The sequence below is a fragment of the Pteropus alecto genome, unplaced genomic scaffold, assembly GCF_000325575.1.
Source record: "Pteropus alecto unplaced genomic scaffold, ASM32557v1 scaffold359, whole genome shotgun sequence".
NCBI lineage: Eukaryota > Metazoa > Chordata > Mammalia > Chiroptera > Pteropodidae > Pteropus > Pteropus alecto.
This window is the reverse complement of record NW_006443119.1, coordinates 2,036,540-2,054,461: the sequence shown is the minus strand read 5'-3', so window position 1 is coordinate 2,054,461 and position 17,922 is coordinate 2,036,540. Positions and strand designations below refer to the sequence as shown.

The following is a 17,922-nucleotide window of genomic DNA, read 5'->3' as shown; positions in this document are numbered from 1 at the left end:
CCTCATTTCGACACTGCCTTCCAGTCGGCCTCGTGAGAGAATGCAGAAACGTTGGTTGCAGGACAGTATATTTAAGTGGTTTGCAGTTGGCTGAGTGGCCACACCAGACATATTGATTGATGGGCCCATGCGAGGCTGGTGGGAAGGCTGCCGTGGTGAGCCGCAGGACGTGTCCGCCCAGGTCTGCTCCACAATCTATCTGAGCTGTGGATGAGGACGCAGAAGGCAGGATGGAACCGTGCAGTGGCATGTACTAGGGAGGGAAGGTTCATACATTCGATAGTTAGCTTGGGTTTTAAAATCATCTCGATAGATAGAAATGATAAGCCCTATGTAACAATTTAAAATATAAACAGAAATAAATATTGCTTTCTATTTAGAGTTTAAAAAAGCAATCTTAAATGTACAGAAGAGACCAGGTACATAGCTGTTTTGTTTGTTTTAAACCAGCATGTTCAGTTGCCTACCCACTCAGTCTAGTGTGAAAGCTAAGACTTCAAATGCCACTTATGCCATATTAATAGACCTAGAGGGTATGGTCCCACCGTCCTCTCACCTGGTTGAAACACACCTGAGCCACGTGCCCCGCTCTGTACCAGGGAGAGGCTGCTCACCCTCATTTGCTCAGTTTCTAGCTATTCTAGGACACAGCAACCCACAAAGTGCCTTTTTCTCCCTCTCCATATCTGGCTATGTCCTGACAGTGTCATCTCTTTCCAGGAGAAAAGAGGCCACTCACTCCCATCCTCTCCCCAGCTCACCTGAATTCCCCGGGGTGGCCAATGTGCATAAGACATGGAGATTCCGTCGAGAGACAGGTTAAATCGCCATAACTGCCTTTTCCCCCCAGAAGAAGGGATTCATTTCCAAGGACTCGAGCAGCTGTAAGCTCCGCAGCGTCTGGGAAGCAGCAGTGCAGCGAGGCCCTGGGAGTGAGGGGACTAGGAGCCAGAATGGCATCCCGTCTCCCCAGGGACTCCCGCCCCCCCTCAGGCTTCCTGCCTGTAGCCGAGGAGCCTGGGGGAAAGGAGGGCAGTAAGAGGTCTTCCATCTTCCAAACTCAGGCACATTTAGGGTGTTTCCAGCTAGTGGGATCTAAGGCCCTGGGCCTCTAGCTGTGCTGGTGGTCACGTTCTGGGGCGCATGGGTCCTAGGAGCGTTGTGGGGTGGCAGCGGAGGTGCTGATGGGAGAGGGCTGCAGGGCTCCACAGGCTCTCCAGGGCTCTGAGTGCTTATTCAAGGGAACAGCACCTCGAATCTCTGTGCCACGTGGGCCCATGCGGAAAGGCAGCGACTGCCGATCGTCCTAAAGGAAAAGAGGCATTGATTTCTGACTCCAGTTCTTCGTGATCCACATAGGCGCTGCCCTGCTTCTTCCCCACAGACCTGCTGGGTCACAGAGAACAAATCCAAACCTCACAGATGGTGAACAGGCTAGATCCCACTGGCCAGCTTTAGCCGGCTGGCGGGGCTGCCCAGAATGCAGCCATGGGGATCCCAAAGTTCATCAAGGAGGGATTGTGCAGGCTCAGGAGTGTGGGCCATGGGTATCAGGAGGGTAAGGGGCTGGGTATGTCATGTCTCTGCTTGCCCAGCCCCCTCCCCTAAAGAATACACCACCTGCCCTTGGAAACGAGCATCTGTGAATGGATCCTGCTGACCTGAGCAGCCCACCAGTAAGGGGAGAAGTGGAGGAATCATCCTCCAGCCCCTTCCCCAGCCCTCTCCTGGAGGCCTGGAGCAGGAGTGAGACATTCTAGCCACCCCAGGCTGGAGCCCTGAGGTTCTTAAAGTGTGGTCCCCAGACCAGCAGCATCAGCATCACCTGAAAACTTCTTAGAAATGCAAATTCTCAGGTCTAGATCTAAACCCAGATCTAGACCAGAAACTCTGGGGATGGGCCCAGCCATCTGTGTTTAGAAAACTCTGGGGTGGTTCTGAGACAGGTTGACCTGCTCAAGAGGAAGAAGACTTCTAAACTGGCTGTTTGCGGAAGGTCTTCAGAGAACCCTGCTCTCCTGTGTTCACAGAGAAAGGAACATTACCCTCTGGCTTGGGGTGCGTGTGCTCTTTGTAGGTCCCGTAGGGCCCGATGCTGTTTCCTGGTCTGGCTTCCACCGGTGTGTACATTTGACTCTCGATGGCAGCTTAGAGCAGCCTCTAATAAGTCTGCTGAATGTGTCTATAGCACAGGGGTCCTTAGGCTCGCGTTGCTTCTTTTCAGTCTCAGGAGCCCCATGACTTTTCCCAGCTTAACTCAGAAACAAATGCTATGGCCAGGGGCCTCTGGCTCGGGAGCTGCCCCCTGGGTTGGCCACAGCAGCCCCTCCCCTTGCCTCTGCTGCCTTTCCAACAGATGTCGTCTTCACACTTGGTCCTCAGAAGTCAATTTGTTTTTTTTTTTTTAATACTGCAGAAGCAAATCAGGCTCATAGCAAATTATATTGAAATGGACCGGAAAGATAAATGCAGTGATTTCCTTGTCCCACAGCCCTCCCCTCCCCAAATCCTCTATCGCCCCACACCCCCTCCTGCCCCAGTGAGCCCAAGTTCTTGCTGTCTTGATGATTTGCAATTCTCTGCATGATTCTGCCTCTTAGGTTTGTTTAATTAGAAATAGGTCTGAGAAGTGCTTCTTATGCACTGGCATGTTAATTGCTTATCAGAGAACGAGAAGGGGTGACAATGTTTGGTGATGGAAATTTCCACTCCCTCCACCTCTTGCTTTTTCTCCATTTTTCTCCCCACCCCGCTCCTTCCTTGCCTCCTGTGCTTCCTCCCTCTCGTCAGCCTCTCCTGCTTTTTGTCCGCCTTCCCCTGGCTCTGCTGCTCACAGTTATGGGGACTTTCTGGGGGAGACCGGAATCCAAACCTAAAGGGAACTATCTGAGCCCCCTCGCCCTCTTTTGCCGTTTTTTGCTCTCTCCTCCCTCCTCTCCGCTCCCAGGTCCTCCCTCTGTCGCCTTCTGGGCTTCGAAGGGTCGCCGGAGCAGAGAGCTCTGACTTACACCCAGTATTCAAGGGACTAGTTCCCTTTTGTTCCCTTCCCCCTTATTACTCTTGTTCTTATTTAGTTTTATTTTTTTTACAAAACAGGAGAAAAGAGTGAATTGGGTTGGGGGGAGGTGACACATTTATCCACAAAGGTACAAAATTGCCTATAGAAAGTCAACCTCAGAGTGCCAACCGGGGCGCCGAGAGGAGGCGGTCCTGGGCATCCCCTTTCCAAATGTCCTTCGGAGCCTGCCTGGGGTCCACTCTGGGAGCAGTCCCCCAAGATGGGAGGAGAGGCCTCCGTCAGCCCTTGCCCAGGAGGGGAAAGAGCAAGCAACTGAGACTGTACAGATGAAAGAGAAGAGGAGGGGTGCATCCTGTGGGCCATGGGCCTGGGGACACAGGCAGGGGACATCCGGGGGCCTCTGGCCATGTAGACAAGTGGGGAGGTGGAAGGCTCTAGCCAGAGTCCTTCTGTCCCTTGCAGATGCTCCTCAAAAAGGCAGCAGAGGAGCCCCCAAAAGGTAAGGGCCACGTTCTGGAGGCTGCAGGAGCAGCCCCTGGGGCCACAAAGCCTGGTCTGTCTTGGTCCAGCTGCCAGGCCTCAAGCATGTGGGTCCATGTCACTTTTTTGGCAGGGCATCTGGCCCAAATTGCTTCCCTTTTGGTAAAACGTAGTCCTAGTCATTTTTCTACTGCTGAGGACAGGCTGAGCTCCAGGAATTTTGTGACAATGGGGATGACAGTGTCTCCCCTTCTGAGGACCTGGATAACTTCCTTCCCAGATTCCAGGGCAGGACAAGGGGTGCAGAAACCACCCGGACTGAGGGGGCACCCCAGCCCCAGAAAGCCCAGGCTGGAAAGAGAGGCCGCCCACCCACCCCCTGCCTGGGCTGGCCAGTGCCGAGGTGGGCTGCTAGCCCGGCTGCCAGCAGGAAGATGGCCAGAGCCAGGATGGCTATGAGCCCAGGTCGGTCCCCTAAGGCTCTGTGGCAAGGAGTGGCCTCTTTAGTCCTGGCCCACACACAAGCCAACTGAGTGTGGGCATCAGCAAAGGCCACTTGCAGGCAGGCCCAGTACTCTGTGGCCTGAAGGAGGCGGGTGATGTTGTAGCTATCGGTGCCCCGAGGCAGGCGGGCCAGAGCAGTGGCCCCCCCGCCCTGGAGGGAGGAGGTGCTGGACCAGGTGAGGTTGGTGGAGACAGTGTTGGGTGGGGGTACCCAAGATAGCAGGATGTGATAGGGGTGCGTCTCCTGCACTCGGAGCTCTAGCCCCCATCTCTCGTCCCTGCCTGGCTGCAGGGGAGCCCGGCCAATCGCCACACTAACTGTCTTAGTATCAGCCCCCACCAGGTTCTGGGCCACACAGGTGTACAGCCCTGCTTCTTCCACTGTCACCCTCCGCAGCTCCAGGGTTCCCTCAGGGTACACCCGGTATCTCCTGCCTGCACGGGCAGCTGTCAGTCGAACCCCAGCTGGAGTGACCCAGTAGATCTCAGGTTCCGGTTCAGCCAGCGCCCGGCAGTGCAGCACCAGACTCTCTCCACTGGCCACGTGGAGGCTGGTGGGGAGGCTGCGTGGGGAGATGAGGGGCAGGCAGTGGTCTGTCATCTCTCGGAAGGGCACCTCTCGGACTGGGCGGCGCTGGAGGTCTGGCGGCTCAGCACACAGGGTGGACTGCGGCTCGATGAAGCGGACACGGGTGCCTGTGGCATTAGCCCAGCGGATGACACAGTCACAGCGGATGGGGTTGCCATGAAGACCCACCTCCTGCAGGTTGGGCAGGGACTCCACCGTCTGCCGGTGCAAGGCACTGAGCGCATTGTTGTTGAGCATGAGGGTTTCCATCTGGGGCAGGTGGTGGAAGGCGCGGGGGTGGATGAAGGACAGCCGGGGGTTGTTGGTGACATCCAGCTTGGTCAGCTCAGGGAGGTTGACCAGGGCAAACTTGTCGATGGAAACCAGCTCCTCCATGTTGTTCAGCCCCAGCTCCTTGAGGTGCAGCATGTTGGCGAAGTCTCCCGGCCCCACCCGCTGGAGCGGGTTCTTGTTAAGGTCCAGGAACTTGAGGCCGGGCACCTGCTCCAGCGCCCGCCTGGGCACCTGGGCCAGCTGGTTGTCGTAGAAGGAGAGGCTCTCCAGGCTTTGCAGCCCCTCCAGGGCGTAGTCAGAGATCTCCCGAAGGTTCATGCCTGCTAGCACCAGGCTGCGCAGGTTGGCCAGGGGCCGGAAGTTCATGTCCAGGATGGCATCCACCCTGTTGCCGCCGATCATGAGGATCTCCAGGTTGGGCAGCATCTCGAACCACCGGCTGTCCACGGCTCTCAGCAGGTTGGAGTTGAGATGCAGCCGAAGCAGGTTGCTGAGGCCAGCGAAGGCCTGGGGGGCAATGCGGTGCAGCTGGTTGTGGTTGAGATAGAGCTCCTGCAGGCTGGCCAGCCCTGCAAAGCTGTGATCCTCCAGCCGGGTCAGCTGGTTCTCCTCCAGATGCAGGCTCAGCAGCTGGGGCAGGGCACGGAAATCACAGTCTCGGGCATCCGCAAAGCTGTTCTGGGACAGGTCTAGCTCTGTGAGGTTGGCTAGGTAGGCGAGCTCACCCTGGTCCACGCGGACGATGCCGTTGCTCTGCAGTAGCAGGGTCTGCGTGCCGGCAGGCAGCGCTGGGGGCACGGCCGTTAGGAATCGGTCATTGCAGTCCACGGTGGTGGCCTCGCGGTAGGATGAGCGGGGTGTATACCAGGGCCGGATCTGGCAGGCACACTGAGCGGGGCAGGGCACACGCCAGGGTACCACGGGCACAGCAGCAGTAGCACCAGCCACCCAAGCTAGCAAAAGGGGGGCCACAAGGAGCCTCATGGTGGAGCTGCAGGGGAGGGGACCATCCACAGGAAAAGTCTGGAGTCCTGCTTTTAGCGGTTTGCAGGCTGAGGGTCAGCAGCCTGCCAGGGCCTGAGGACCCCTCCTCCCAGGGCAGTCATGCTACTTGGGGTGAGGATGGGTGGGCATCACTTCTTGCCCTCATGGGTGCGGCTCTCCATCCTTGTCCGTTGGGCCTGCTCACTCATCGCCATGCCCCACTGGGACGGCCCTGGAGAAGAGGAGGCAGAGTTAAGCATGTGGCAGAGAAGCGGAATCTAGTCCCTCCTCCCGTCTCCCATGTCTGACTCGAGGCCAAAGAGGCTGAGAGGGGTGGACAGGGCCAGGGCTCCTGGGTTCCACCCTACAGTGCTTAGGCCTTAGTGTCCTTTTCTGTGAACTGCAGGGGGAGTGAGTGGCTGTGAGTCTTCAGGGAAGGAGGGAGAGATTGGGCCTTGGAAACTTCCAGGATTCTTGGGAAAGGTGTGTATGTGGAGGAGAGGGAATGGCTGCCATTATTGTCGTCTTTAGAGTCCTTCTGAGTCCAGGGAAATGTGGAATAGAGTCCCTAAGCTTTCTTACATCTCTTCCCCGCCTCCTTGGCTCTCTCAGTAAATGGAAGATAGAGTGGTAGCTTCCAGACATCTCTCCGAGTGGTGTGGGCAGGGGATGGTGGCAATGAGCACAGCTTCTAAATTCCAGGGGGGCTCCCAGGACTCCCGAAGTTGAAAGGCAGTAGCCCCAGACCCCACACCTAGACAGGCTGGGGAACAGGGTGGTCCTGCTTGGGACCTGCTTAAGTTTGTGTCGACTACCCTACTCGGAGGCAGGGCTTTCCCTCGCCCAGCAGCCCAGGTTTGAGCTCCTCAGCCCTGCAGGTGTGTGACTCTGGCCCCAGCCGCTTCTCCTGGCTTCTCTTGCTGCCAGCCCACTTACCGACCATGCACAACCCTTACAGGCTGAAGTTACCCTGACATGCCCCCCTTCTCATGTCTCCTAGGCAACCCCTACCTGTTCTTCAAGACTCAAGGTCAGTCATCTCCTACTGAAAACTCTTCCCCCACCCCCGCCTGGCTGAGGCGCCTGCTTGATGCTCTTACAGGGCCCTACGTCTCCTTCCATCACAGCCCTGACCACGCTACGTGCAAATGTCTCCTCATGTAGGGACCTGTCTTACTCATCATTGTGCTTGTAGCACAGGGCAGGTGCCCACTGAGTGTTTATTGTATGAATCAATCTCTGTGGCTCAGGGCCCCTTCCCCTAGAAGATCGGGCCCCACCCGTACCCCCACCTATAATGCAAGCCCTTGCTGCTCATTCCCTCCCAATCTAGGGAACCAAGCCAGGTTCTCTCAGACCTCACAGGTAGGCTGCATCACGCTGGAGGCAAGTCCAGCCTTGGCCCACAACTGGGATGGGGGAAAAAGGAGGTTTCCTGGGCCTGGCCTGACTGCCTGGCCTGAGTGGAGGTCTGATTCGGGGAGTTTTCCAGCTATAGGTGTCAGAGAAGCGTACATGATTTGCCTGGACTCTTCAAAGACTCTAAATGTCTTTTTTTGTCTTTTTAACCTTCATAACTAGTCTACAAGATAAGCATTAATATCCCTAGTTGCAGATGAAGAAATTGAGGTTCAGAAGAGATTAGAGAATTTAGCTTAAAACACATAGCTAGTGAGCGGCAAGAGACAGGAATTCACCCAAGTCCAGAGCTTGTGCCATTTACACCATGCTTCTCGGCCCCCAGGCCTGGCTTGAACCTATCCTGGGCACCATGGGGTGCAGCGGCAGCTACAGCAGCACTGTGGGTGCCCATTCTTGTCTCCTGGGGCGATGACTCCTTACCAGGGAGTTTTGGGAAGCTGGGATATGTGTCTCCTGCCACCTTCCAGGCAGGTGACTCTTAGTGGGCCAGAGGGGTTCTTTGCTCACTTCACCCCAATTCTAGGACATGGAATGGGGGAGGGCAGCACTTGGAAGCCTGTACCCTCCCTCGGCAGGACAGTGGCATGCCTATTTACATCTGACTACTTCCCACCTTCTTTTGCAGCTATTTCTAAAGGTGGGGAAACAACTGTGACTTAAAATGCACAGAGGTTTTGTGTAGGGGTGTGTGTGCACTGACACGGAAAAATCAGGGCAAACAAACACACATGCACACATGCATGCATGCCTGCATACATGTGTAAGGGGGGGGTGCTAGAGAAACCTGGCCGCCCAAGCCTGTGACCATTAGTCGGGACCGAGAGAGGAGATTCTGTGGGCAGAGAAGAAGCGGAGACAAGCTGAGTCCCTGATGGGCCCTGTCATGGAACTGGATCTAAGGCCAGAGGTCCTGCTTCCTGCCTAAACCTGGCATGAGAGAGCAAAACCCACCAGCAAGGAGATCTTACTGTTATTAGGTACTTACCACTTCCTATCAGAGCACCCTGGGAAAAGTTATTGACTTCTGAGCGTCTGTTCCTTATGTATAAAATGAAGTTGTCATTAGGATTAAAGGAGCTGAGTGTGTTACACAAAGAGCTCAATAAATGTTAGTTCCCTTCCAGCTCTGCTCACCCCCCCAGGGTTGGGAGGCCTTCTAGGACTTCTTTGGGGCAGCAGAAGTTGGACCCTAGAGCTCCACTAGCCTCCATTAAACTTGCCCATTGTGTGCTCGGTGTTGCCCCCAGGTGGTGGGGTGAAAGCTGTGAGCAGAAATAGACAATACATATGTCATACCTTTAAAGAGTGCCCCTCTGGCAGGACCGGAAATGCAAAAACAATTCGGAGAGCCCGAGACTGTTCACAGGCAGAGAGAAGGCTGCAGTGGGTGGAGAGGGGCCTACAGCTGGGCCACCAGCAACCCTAGCCTTCAGGCCCTGTCTGAACCCCAGGCGTCTCTTGTCCTCCAGCACCTTGTTCTAACACCTCTGTGATGGAGAAACCATTTAAAACTTAATTAAAAACCTCCAGAGACTGGCCTTTCCCTGCACCCTCAGCAGCACCCTCCTCCTTGCCCTCTCTGGCTGCACTAGGTGAGTGAGGCATCACTCCTTCTCCTCCCCAAGAGCCCGGGCCTGGGGTTCAGCACCCAGGGAGAGGCAGCAGCTCGATGACTCATGTTCGCATAGTACCTCTGAGCCCAAGACTTGGCAAAGGCCCAGATGAGTCCTCCCCCTCACCGCCGAATACACAGCCCCTTCTAGGGTGAAACTCAAGAGCTGCCCACTCACCTGCCATCACCATTTAAGGCTGTCTTGCACACGGCCCACTCAGGCAGGCTGATTAGCAATTTCTGCTGGGAGCTCAGAGAAAGCTAATTGTCTTTTATGCATACTCTCCCAGGTGAGCGGGAGTTCAGACCATCACGTGTACATTTCCCACAACTGGATTTCAAGCTCCTTGTGGCAGGGGCCGTGTCTGACGGGCTGTGTGTGCCCGCATAGCACCAGGTGTAGGACTGAGCATGAGAGGGCACTCACGAGTGAAACGTATAATCTCACAGCCCTGTGTATAGGAGGAAGAGGGATTATTTAGTTTCCTTTTGCAGGGGAAGCAATCGAGGCTCTGAGAGGTTAAGTGACTAGTCAGAGGTTTCACAGCTTCTACATGGCAAGGTCAGGATTCAAACTCAGGTCTGGCCCCACCAGCCTGGCCAGTGTTTGCTGCCTGGTGGATCAATGCCTGCCTTACAGGAGCAGAGCGCGGGACTGGCAGAGGGAGCCAGCCCCAGGCGCAAATCCCTTCCGAGATGGCCTTGGTCCTCGGTTCCTCCACCCTGATGGCTGCCAGGCCCCTCAGACACTATTCCTTGACTCCCAGCTAGAGTGACCTGTTGGGGGGACAGCATGAGGAAGACATGGTTCCTGTGTGAGTTCGACTGGGCCCGGAGCCACAGGGGCAAACAGAGCCAGCAGGCCTCACAGCCCAGCCTGCCATAGGGCTGGGGGCCACTCTTTGTGCAAGCACTGCGGGCAGCAGGGCCTTCAGTGACAGGAGGCAGAAAGCCCTGAGGCCACAGTCAGGGAAGTAAAGTTGCCCACTCCAGGAGCAAGCTCCATTAGACCCACCTCCTCCAGGAAGCTGCTCTGGATTTAGCAGAAAGTGCAGCATTGATCCCCTACACTCCCTATTAAACTAAGGCTCTTGGCAAAGCTCTAAAAAAATGAAGAGATTGGGGAAACTGTTGTCAGTAGCCAGAGCTGTTTTTCCCTCCTCAGAGTCCTGTGCTCCTGCCACATTTAGATCACTGCTCCTTCCGCCCGCTGGTGGAGGCTGCCTCTCCCTGCCCCTCCTCACTCCTCTCCCCTTTCCGGCAGACTCCGCCCCGCCCCCCGGAGCCCAGGGTGTGGAGGGAGGAGCGGGCAGGCATCGGTGATCGATTGCCTGGCCTTCTCCGCTTGAGTGCTAGGTCCCCCTGAGCTGCGGAGACAGATGGGCAGCATAATTGAGTGTAGCGTTGATAAACTCCGGCCTCCTCACCAGCAGATAAGCCCTGGGTGGAAGGGACGCGGAGGGAGGGAGGCCAGCCCCGCATCTGTTCACCTGGCCTCGGCTCCTCCTGGGAGGCGAGCATGGCCCCTTACTCCCACTTCTCATTTAATCACAGACAACCAGGACTTCAGAGCTGAAGGAGACCTCAGAGTTTATGTACTCTTCTGGAGCCGGAATTCCATAAATAACTTATGCAAAGGAGGAGTGGTGGAGCAAGAAGCCTGGGCTTTGCAATCAGCTTGAGCCAGCTCTAACTCGCTGTGTGACCTTGGGCAAAGTGGGTAACCCTCTGAACCTCTAACGGCCAAGCTGGAGAACAGGGATAAAACGGTGCTCAGGAGCGTCAGTGGGGCGCGCAGGCTGTGGGGATAGGCAGTGTCTGTTTAGCCCCCATCACTGTTACCTTTCATTCTTACCACCCACTTCTCATCGCTCACCTTTTGTAATAAATCTTTTTAAAAATGCCACTGAGCTATAGGAGAGTGCACAAATGGCACTAATTCTAAGTGTATACCTGAGCAAATTTCTACATTGGTAAATACCAGTACAACCACCACCCAGATCAAGATAAATATTTCCAGCATTCTAGAAGTTTCCTGGGAACCTTCTTCCCAGTCCATATGCAGCCCCCTTTGGAGCTGGCCAGTGTCTTGACTTCTATTGCCATCAGTCCGTTTCATGCGTTAACCCAGACTCCCCACTTTTCCATCACAACTTGGGACCACAGTCTTTAGACACTTTAGGGAACACCAGAACATCAGACGAAATTCACTTAATCCTGAGGGGCTATAGCTTCTCCGGGCCTCATGCATAATCGGCCATCTCCAGAGAGGCTGATTCCTCTCTCTCCTTCTATACTTCCCTTATCTAGAAATCGCTCTGTGCCTTAGGACCCCGCTCTGGCTGCACCCCCGTGGCCTGGGCCTATGAGTGCTTAGCTGCCTCGAGGCAGGAGGATGGCAGGATGACCTCCTGGCCCCATGTACCCCCGGCAGCCCTGTGACTCTCAGCTAACTTCCCCTCCCCAAAGCCCTGGTTGGTCTTGGCCACTTCCTAGGGCAGCACTGCTCACCCCATTTTCTGCTGCAGACCCCCAGGTCTTCTCGTTACAGAGTTCTGGGGCGCTAGGCAAGAGGGCAAATTGAGGAGCGGCCAGGAAGGAGGGGCCCAGACTCACTTCTGACTACCCCGACCTCTCTACCTGGCCGTGTCTGAGGCTCCTCACACTCAACTTGGCCCAAACCCAGCATCTCCCACCAAACCTGCTCTTGTTTCTTCCGTCCCATCTCTTAGCACCAGCAGCCACCTGTCTCCAAGAGAACAGACCTCTGTTGCCTTGACCTGTCCCTCTCCCACCTCACAAACACACACCCCACAGTGCTCCACTTTCCTTTTATCTCTTGTCTTACCCTTATGAGAGCCTCTTTGACCCCTCCTCCTCACCCTGAAGTGACCCTCTCATTCTCAGATATCTTATGCTCCCACTTGCTATTTCCTTCCAAAACTCAGGCATCGTGCTGCCCGCAAAGCCCTGCCCCAACTTCAACGACCAGACTCCTCTTCAGCCATAAAAACCCATCCCAAATGCCATCTCCCAGTGTACCACCTTCCTTGATCCCCTTAGAAGGGTGTTTACCCTACTCCCCCACCCCCCACAGTCCCTGAGACTCTGAACAGACTTCCGCCACGGCACCTTTCTTGCTGTTAGACTGCAGGTCTGTCTTCCCAGTCAGGCTGTGAGCTCTTTGAGGAAAGGATGGTTTGTTATTGATTTCTGCATTCCCAGAGCCTAGTGCAGTGCAGATTTTCCCTGCAGGGGTGGGAAGTGTTCTACAGCCATGAACTGTGAAGGGCAACCCATTAGTGGGTCATGAAAACAATTTAAAGTGGGTCACAATCTGCATTAAAGAAAAGAAATAAAATAGAAAATATCAGAGTGCATTGTAGCTAGACTAAGCATTGTTTTGAGAAGTTTTTCCTCCTATTTTATACACACATAAACAGTTTACAGGGACACAATAAAAATTATGCTTTTGCGGGGGCGGGGTCGCAGCTACAAAAGCTTGAGAACAATTATTCTACTGAGCATTTCTTGGAAAGGTGAGTCCCTTCAACTCCAGTTGACATGACTGGAAGGATGACCTAAGTCTCAGAGTGACGTTCTTGAGTGCCTTCTGTGTGCCGGGATTTCTATTTGCTGGCCATGCTGTATGTCTCCCCCCATCCTCCCAAAAATCCTGGGAGGGCAGCACTGTTTAGATGAGAAACCCCAAACTCAGTGGAGCTGAAGAATCAGACCAAGGTCTCACAGCAAAATGTGGAAGAGCCAGGATATGAGTCCAGGTGTGTCTCATTTGTCAGCCCTTTCTCTTTCCATGATTCTGGTGTCAGAAGCTGACTTCCGAGAGTGGATGATAGTTGGCAGGAGAAGACAGGGGGAGAGCGGGGAAGGAAATCGGAGCCCATCTCCTGGGGAAGGATGAGGTTTCTCACGTCCACCTGTGCCCTTCCTGCCTCTGGAGCGAGAGGAGTCAGTGTTCTGGTAAAAACTCCTTCCTGGGCCTGGGAGGGAAGAGAGTTGTCCCTAAGCATACATAACTCTCTCTCTTCCCAGGCCTCCGGGCTGGCCCAGGCAGAGGGTGTCCGAGCTCTGATGCCTGGAAGGGAGCTTGCCTCGTTATTTCTTAATTAGAAGTGGAGGGCACCAGTAGGTAGCACACAAAGTCATTTCTGCCTGGTCTCACTGCGGGGGAGTGGAGGCAGCCTGTCGGGCCGGACAGCAGTGCCGGGCTGAGTCCCACCGCCATGGGTTGCCAGGCTTTGAGGCAGCCTGTCGGGCCGGACAGCAGTGCCGGGCCGGAAAGTCCCACCGCCGTGGGTTGCCAGGCTTCTGCTGATCATCCTCAGGAAACTTCTCTGACCCCTCCAGCTCTCCTTCTCCTGGGTTCCCCTGATGCCACAGCACCCCTCCATCACAACCTGCCTGTTTCCTTGTCTGTCTCCCCCACCAGACAGTGAGCCCCTCAGGGGAAGGACCTGTGCTCCAAGCTGCCAGTTCCTCCAACTGTCTGGCACATCGTAGAAGCTCAGAAGATGTCTACAGAGAGAAGGAAGGAGGGAAAGAAAGGCAAGGAAGGGCAGGGAGAGAGGAAGGGGGCCGGTTGTTTCGGAGCTCGTGAAGACCAGGTGGATCAGAGTCTGGGCTCAGGCCCCTTCCTCCTCCTTCCTCGCCAACCGGAAGGAGACGCACATGGCTCCCAGGGCCCGTCTTCCTTGGGCACCCACCCTGGCTGCCCTGCCCCTGCCTCTGGCTGCTGACAGCCACTTAAAGCCTTCTCCGGGTGGAGAAGGTACTTCTCTCTCTCTCAGGTTTCCGCTTCTGGATTCAACAGGTTCCTACGATGATCCTCACCCTCCGGAGCTCTAAGGTTCCCCATCCAGAAATCCTGTGCACTCCACCGACCTCTCTGAAGGCTTTCGAGGCGGCTCGTCACCGGGATCCTGAGGCTGGCTGTGTGACCTGGAGCTTCCTCACTCAGGTTCTCCTACCTCATGGGGGGATGTCTGTAAAGCACCTGGCGCTCAGTAGAGTCCCCTTCCCTTTTTCTCCACCTCAGTTTGAGGCACAATCCCTGGTTTCTAGACCCCTTTGTACCAGGCCAGCACCGGATGGTCGTGTGGCCTTGAAGGCAGGCATCCTCTCCTAGGAACGCCTGCTTCCACCGCAGGCTGACGCTCCTTCCGGACGGAGCTGCTCTCTCCTGGCTCGAATACAAGCACTTCCCAGAGCCTCCACCTAGGTCCCATTTCCAGAGCAGCTCAGTTCATTTGTAGAGCAGAGATGTCTGATAGACTCTCACCCAGTAAACAACTTAGGTCCTGGCTTAGCTGAGCAGCTCCTCCCTTCCTCAGATGCTTGCTCCCGGGAAGGGTCGATAGAGCAGCCCCCTCCAGCTGAGTTCTAAATGTCCCAGCTTGACGGCAGTCTGCGATCATTCCATGCTGGACACAGCCACAAGCCAGAGGGGCAGCCAAGCCCAGGCACTGTCCCATAAGCCTCTCCAGCCTCCCTTCCCATAATTACACCTGCTCTTTTAAGAATCAGGTGGGGTTGCTGGGCAGATGCTGCAGCATTCTTGAAAGGCTCCCACCCACAGCCAGGAAACCAGGATATCCCTTTAGACACAGTGGATCCCTGGGAGCTAGGAGCAAGGGCAGGGGAAGGAGGCTGAAGCCTTTAGAGAGATGTGGGCAATACTCTTTCCTGCCCCAGTGCCTTTGCACACACGGGGTCTGTGCCAAGAAGTTGCTTTCTTCATCTGTGAATCTGGGGAACGTCTTCCCGTTGCCGAAGTCTCAGTTTGCACTGCACCTCTCTGAAGTCCTCCCTGACACAGCCATCCACCCGCCTCCCCAGTTAATTAACCCCTTGCTCCTTTCTGTATTTTCGAAGAATTCACATCCAGTATGATGCTCATCTCTCCTTTCAGACTGTGCGGTGCTCCGGGGCAGCTCTGTGGCTTCGTGGTCCCAGAACTAATAAAAAGGAAAGCACCAATAGATCTTCTGGTTGTGTTTGAGGTGAATGGGGACTTAGATGGGGAGGTCTGGGTCTCTCTCTCTCCACAGTGTTTGTGGCACGGAGGGAGGGACCCCCAGGGCATGGTGGGGGTGGAGGTGGTAGGGAGATGCCTGGATGGCTGAGGAGAAAGGGCTGCGGATCGAATGGGGAGCAGACCAGTTAAACAAGGAGAAAGGCCAAAGCCCTTCTAACGGAAAAGGAAAATGAAATCAGAATGAAAATTGATGAGGCGGAGAGAAAAGGAGACTCGTTTCATCAGCAGGTTTGCCAGATGAAGCTGAGAGATAAATCACGCGGCGGAAGGAGCCTTGGTCTCCGCGCGGGGCTCACTGCCTGCTCCCTCTGTCAGCTGTCGCAGGCGGGCCTGCCAGATAAATGGCTGCAGCTGAGGCCGCGGCTGGTTCCCCCCTCCCCCCAACTGCAGTGAGAATGACCTGTCAGTCCTCACCACCTCCTGAAGGCCTGCTCTGGCCATCCCTTCGCCTGGTCCCCCTCCTTTGGTCCCCTCTCCAATCCCACTGGCCTCTCCCTCAGCAGCCCCTCCTCGCTCCCCGTTCCCCAGCTGAGGGCCAGGCCCGTGGAGAGCATTTCTCAGCTCTGTTGACCTTCTGCCCACCTCATCCTACTTCTCTGAAGCCAGAGGGGGAAGCAGGAGTCGGGGCACGGGAATCGGTGGTTGAGGACACAAGACGTGGCCTGGGGACAGACCTTGGAATATGTCCTCTTAGTTCTCTAGGCCTTGGGCTCCTCACCCATGAAATGAGAGGGTTGGGCCAGAGCAATGAGAGGTTCTAAAACTGTGGTCCCTGGATCAGTAAGATCAGCATCACCTGGAAACTTGTTAGAAATGCAGGTTCCCAGGCCTACCCCAGCCCTCCTGACTCAGAGCCTCTGAGGGTGGGGCCTAGTAACCAGTGTGTGAACAAGCCTCCAGGTGCTTCTGATCAATGCTTCTATTTGAGAATCACAGGGCTAGTTGCTAAGGTCCCTCTAGCTGAGATTAGAATTCTGAATATGTATATGTACACGGCTTTTTATCATTATCCTGACAGATAAGACTGGAGTTTCCAGAACCGCTTCCACCCCCACCCCGACACCTTCTCTGTCCTGGCCACAAGGAACTCTACCCAATGAGCATTCACAGAGCCCTGACTGTGTGCTGGCACTGAGAGGGGCTGGGGGTACATGGTTATGGGAGGGCAGGAGGGGAGTCACAGATAAAAACCACTCTACTGTAGCATGATAAATGGTGTCACAGGAGCATTTACCCAGGGCAACAGGGGCACAGCCCAGAGGAAAGACCACGATTCTGTTTCACGTGGGTAGTTGGGCAAAAAAAATCAGAGGACTTTTACCAAAAATCATTGAATTATATGCTAAAGGTGGGTGAATTTGATGGAATGCAAATTCACAACTTCATTAAAGTTGCTTAAAAAAAATCACAAGGGAAACGTTGCCTCAATCAGGTTCGCAGGTACAGAGAGTGGAAGGCACTGTATACATGTTGGGGACATCGGGAGCAAAGTCCTGGGATAAGAATGTGTGAAGCAGATTCCAAGAAGCGGCTTCCGGGAAGTCCCAAGAGTGTGGGTAAGGTGGGGAGGCGGCTGGAGCAGCAGGCCAGAGCCAGAACGGTCTGGACACCATAGTGCACTCAGAGGGTGGCCGAAGCGGGTATGTAAGGTAGGGACCACTATAGCCATCAATGATCATAATCGGTTAGGACTGGATGCATTTTGCAATTTAAATTCATCCACAATCACCATCCTATGTGATTTTTCACACTAGCCCTGCAAGGTCATAGATGTCATTACCTCCATTTTAGTGGGAAGGATATTAAGTGACTTGCCCAAGGTCATACAGCAAATGCGAAATGGAGCCAGGGCTAGAAAATACAGCGTGCTGCCAGGACTAAGTCTCGTCTCCGGTAGGACGGCAGGAATGATGATGGCAGCCATTGATGAGGACTGCTCATGAGCCGGGCCTTGGACTAGGGGCCTGACACGAGTCGCTGCACCGAATGCTCATAACGACACTATGACTTGGGATGACTAGCCCCTTTCACAGATGTGAAATGCTCACGAATATCCAGCTGGCCAAGCCAGGACTCCAACTTGGTTGTGGCTCGTGCCAAAGCCTGTGCTCTAAACCCTGACCCCCATTCCCCCAGCCCTCGCTGCCTGGAATGGGATGGGGAGATTTCCAGCTGACTTCTCCTTATCCAAACTCCACTGAGCCCAACCAACCCAAAAGAAACTGGCTCCTGGCCTACGCTGAGCAGCCCTTCCTCAAGGTAAGGCCCTTTCCAATCTGGCCAAGGCTCCCTCTCCCCGCAGCCCATCTGTGCTTTCCAAGCCCAGCACACCCGCTGGAAGACCAGCGGATCCTAGGGCCATAGAGCCAGTGGCTGGAAACACTTCCATCTGCGATCAATAATAGGCATAATTCAGGGGCTGCGGCAAGTACAAAAGAGTGTAGGTTAAATCAATATTTAGAAGCTTCAAAATTAAACTAATTAAGAGCAAGCCTTAATGATTTTTACTGTCTGGGAATAAAAAAGACAGAAAGCTCACCTATATTTCATGATTCTACCTCAGTAGCTTGTAATAATTTGGGAAGAGCAGAAGATGAAAAGTGCTGCCAGCCAGCTCCACTTTCTGCATTGCAAGAAAGGGGAGCATCTCGTCCTTGATCATAAAAGACGGGGAGAAGAGGGATGCGATGGAGCCCGGGATGCAAAGAGCACGTTGTAGAAGACCACTAGCTTGGGTCAGGGACTGTTATGGGTTGAACTGTGTCCCCCAGTCCTAACCCCCAGTACCTGTGAATGTGACCTTCATTTGGAAATAGGGTCTTTGCAGATGTGGTCAAGTGAAGATGAGGTCGTACTGGATTAGGGTGGACCCTAACCCAATGACTGGTGTCCTTATAAGAAGAAGGGAGTTCAGATGCAGACAGAGACACTGGGAGCATTCCATGTGATGATGGAGACAGAGATTGGAGCGTTGCAGCCGCAAG

At 54.7% G+C, this 17,922-nt stretch overlaps 1 protein-coding gene and 1 long non-coding RNA gene across 5 annotated transcripts in view; one reads left to right on the top strand and one right to left on the bottom strand.

Annotated features, from left to right (window-relative positions):
* LOC112471836 overlaps positions 1-14,884 on the top strand; it is a 45,036-nt gene extending 30,152 nt beyond the window's left edge. Inside the window, exon 2 of the long non-coding RNA XR_003043440.1 lies at positions 13,715-14,884. This is a non-coding gene — a long non-coding RNA (uncharacterized LOC112471836). The remainder of the gene's footprint in view (positions 1-13,714) is intronic.
* The window catches only part of LRRN2 (leucine rich repeat neuronal 2), a 59,750-nt gene continuing 44,213 nt past the window's right edge, over positions 2,386-17,922 (bottom strand). For 3 of the 4 annotated variants that reach the window (XM_025040530.1, XM_025040531.1, XM_015597855.2), the window contains one exon: positions 2,386-6,081. In XM_025040530.1, coding sequence (XP_024896298.1) covers positions 3,687-5,849 — 2,163 coding nt within the window. In that variant the 5' untranslated portion in view covers positions 5,850-6,081 and the 3' untranslated portion in view covers positions 2,386-3,686. Of the gene's footprint in view, positions 6,082-8,567; positions 8,759-17,922 lie in introns of all 4 variants that reach the window. The other variant, XM_015597856.2, reaches the window with a different exon arrangement.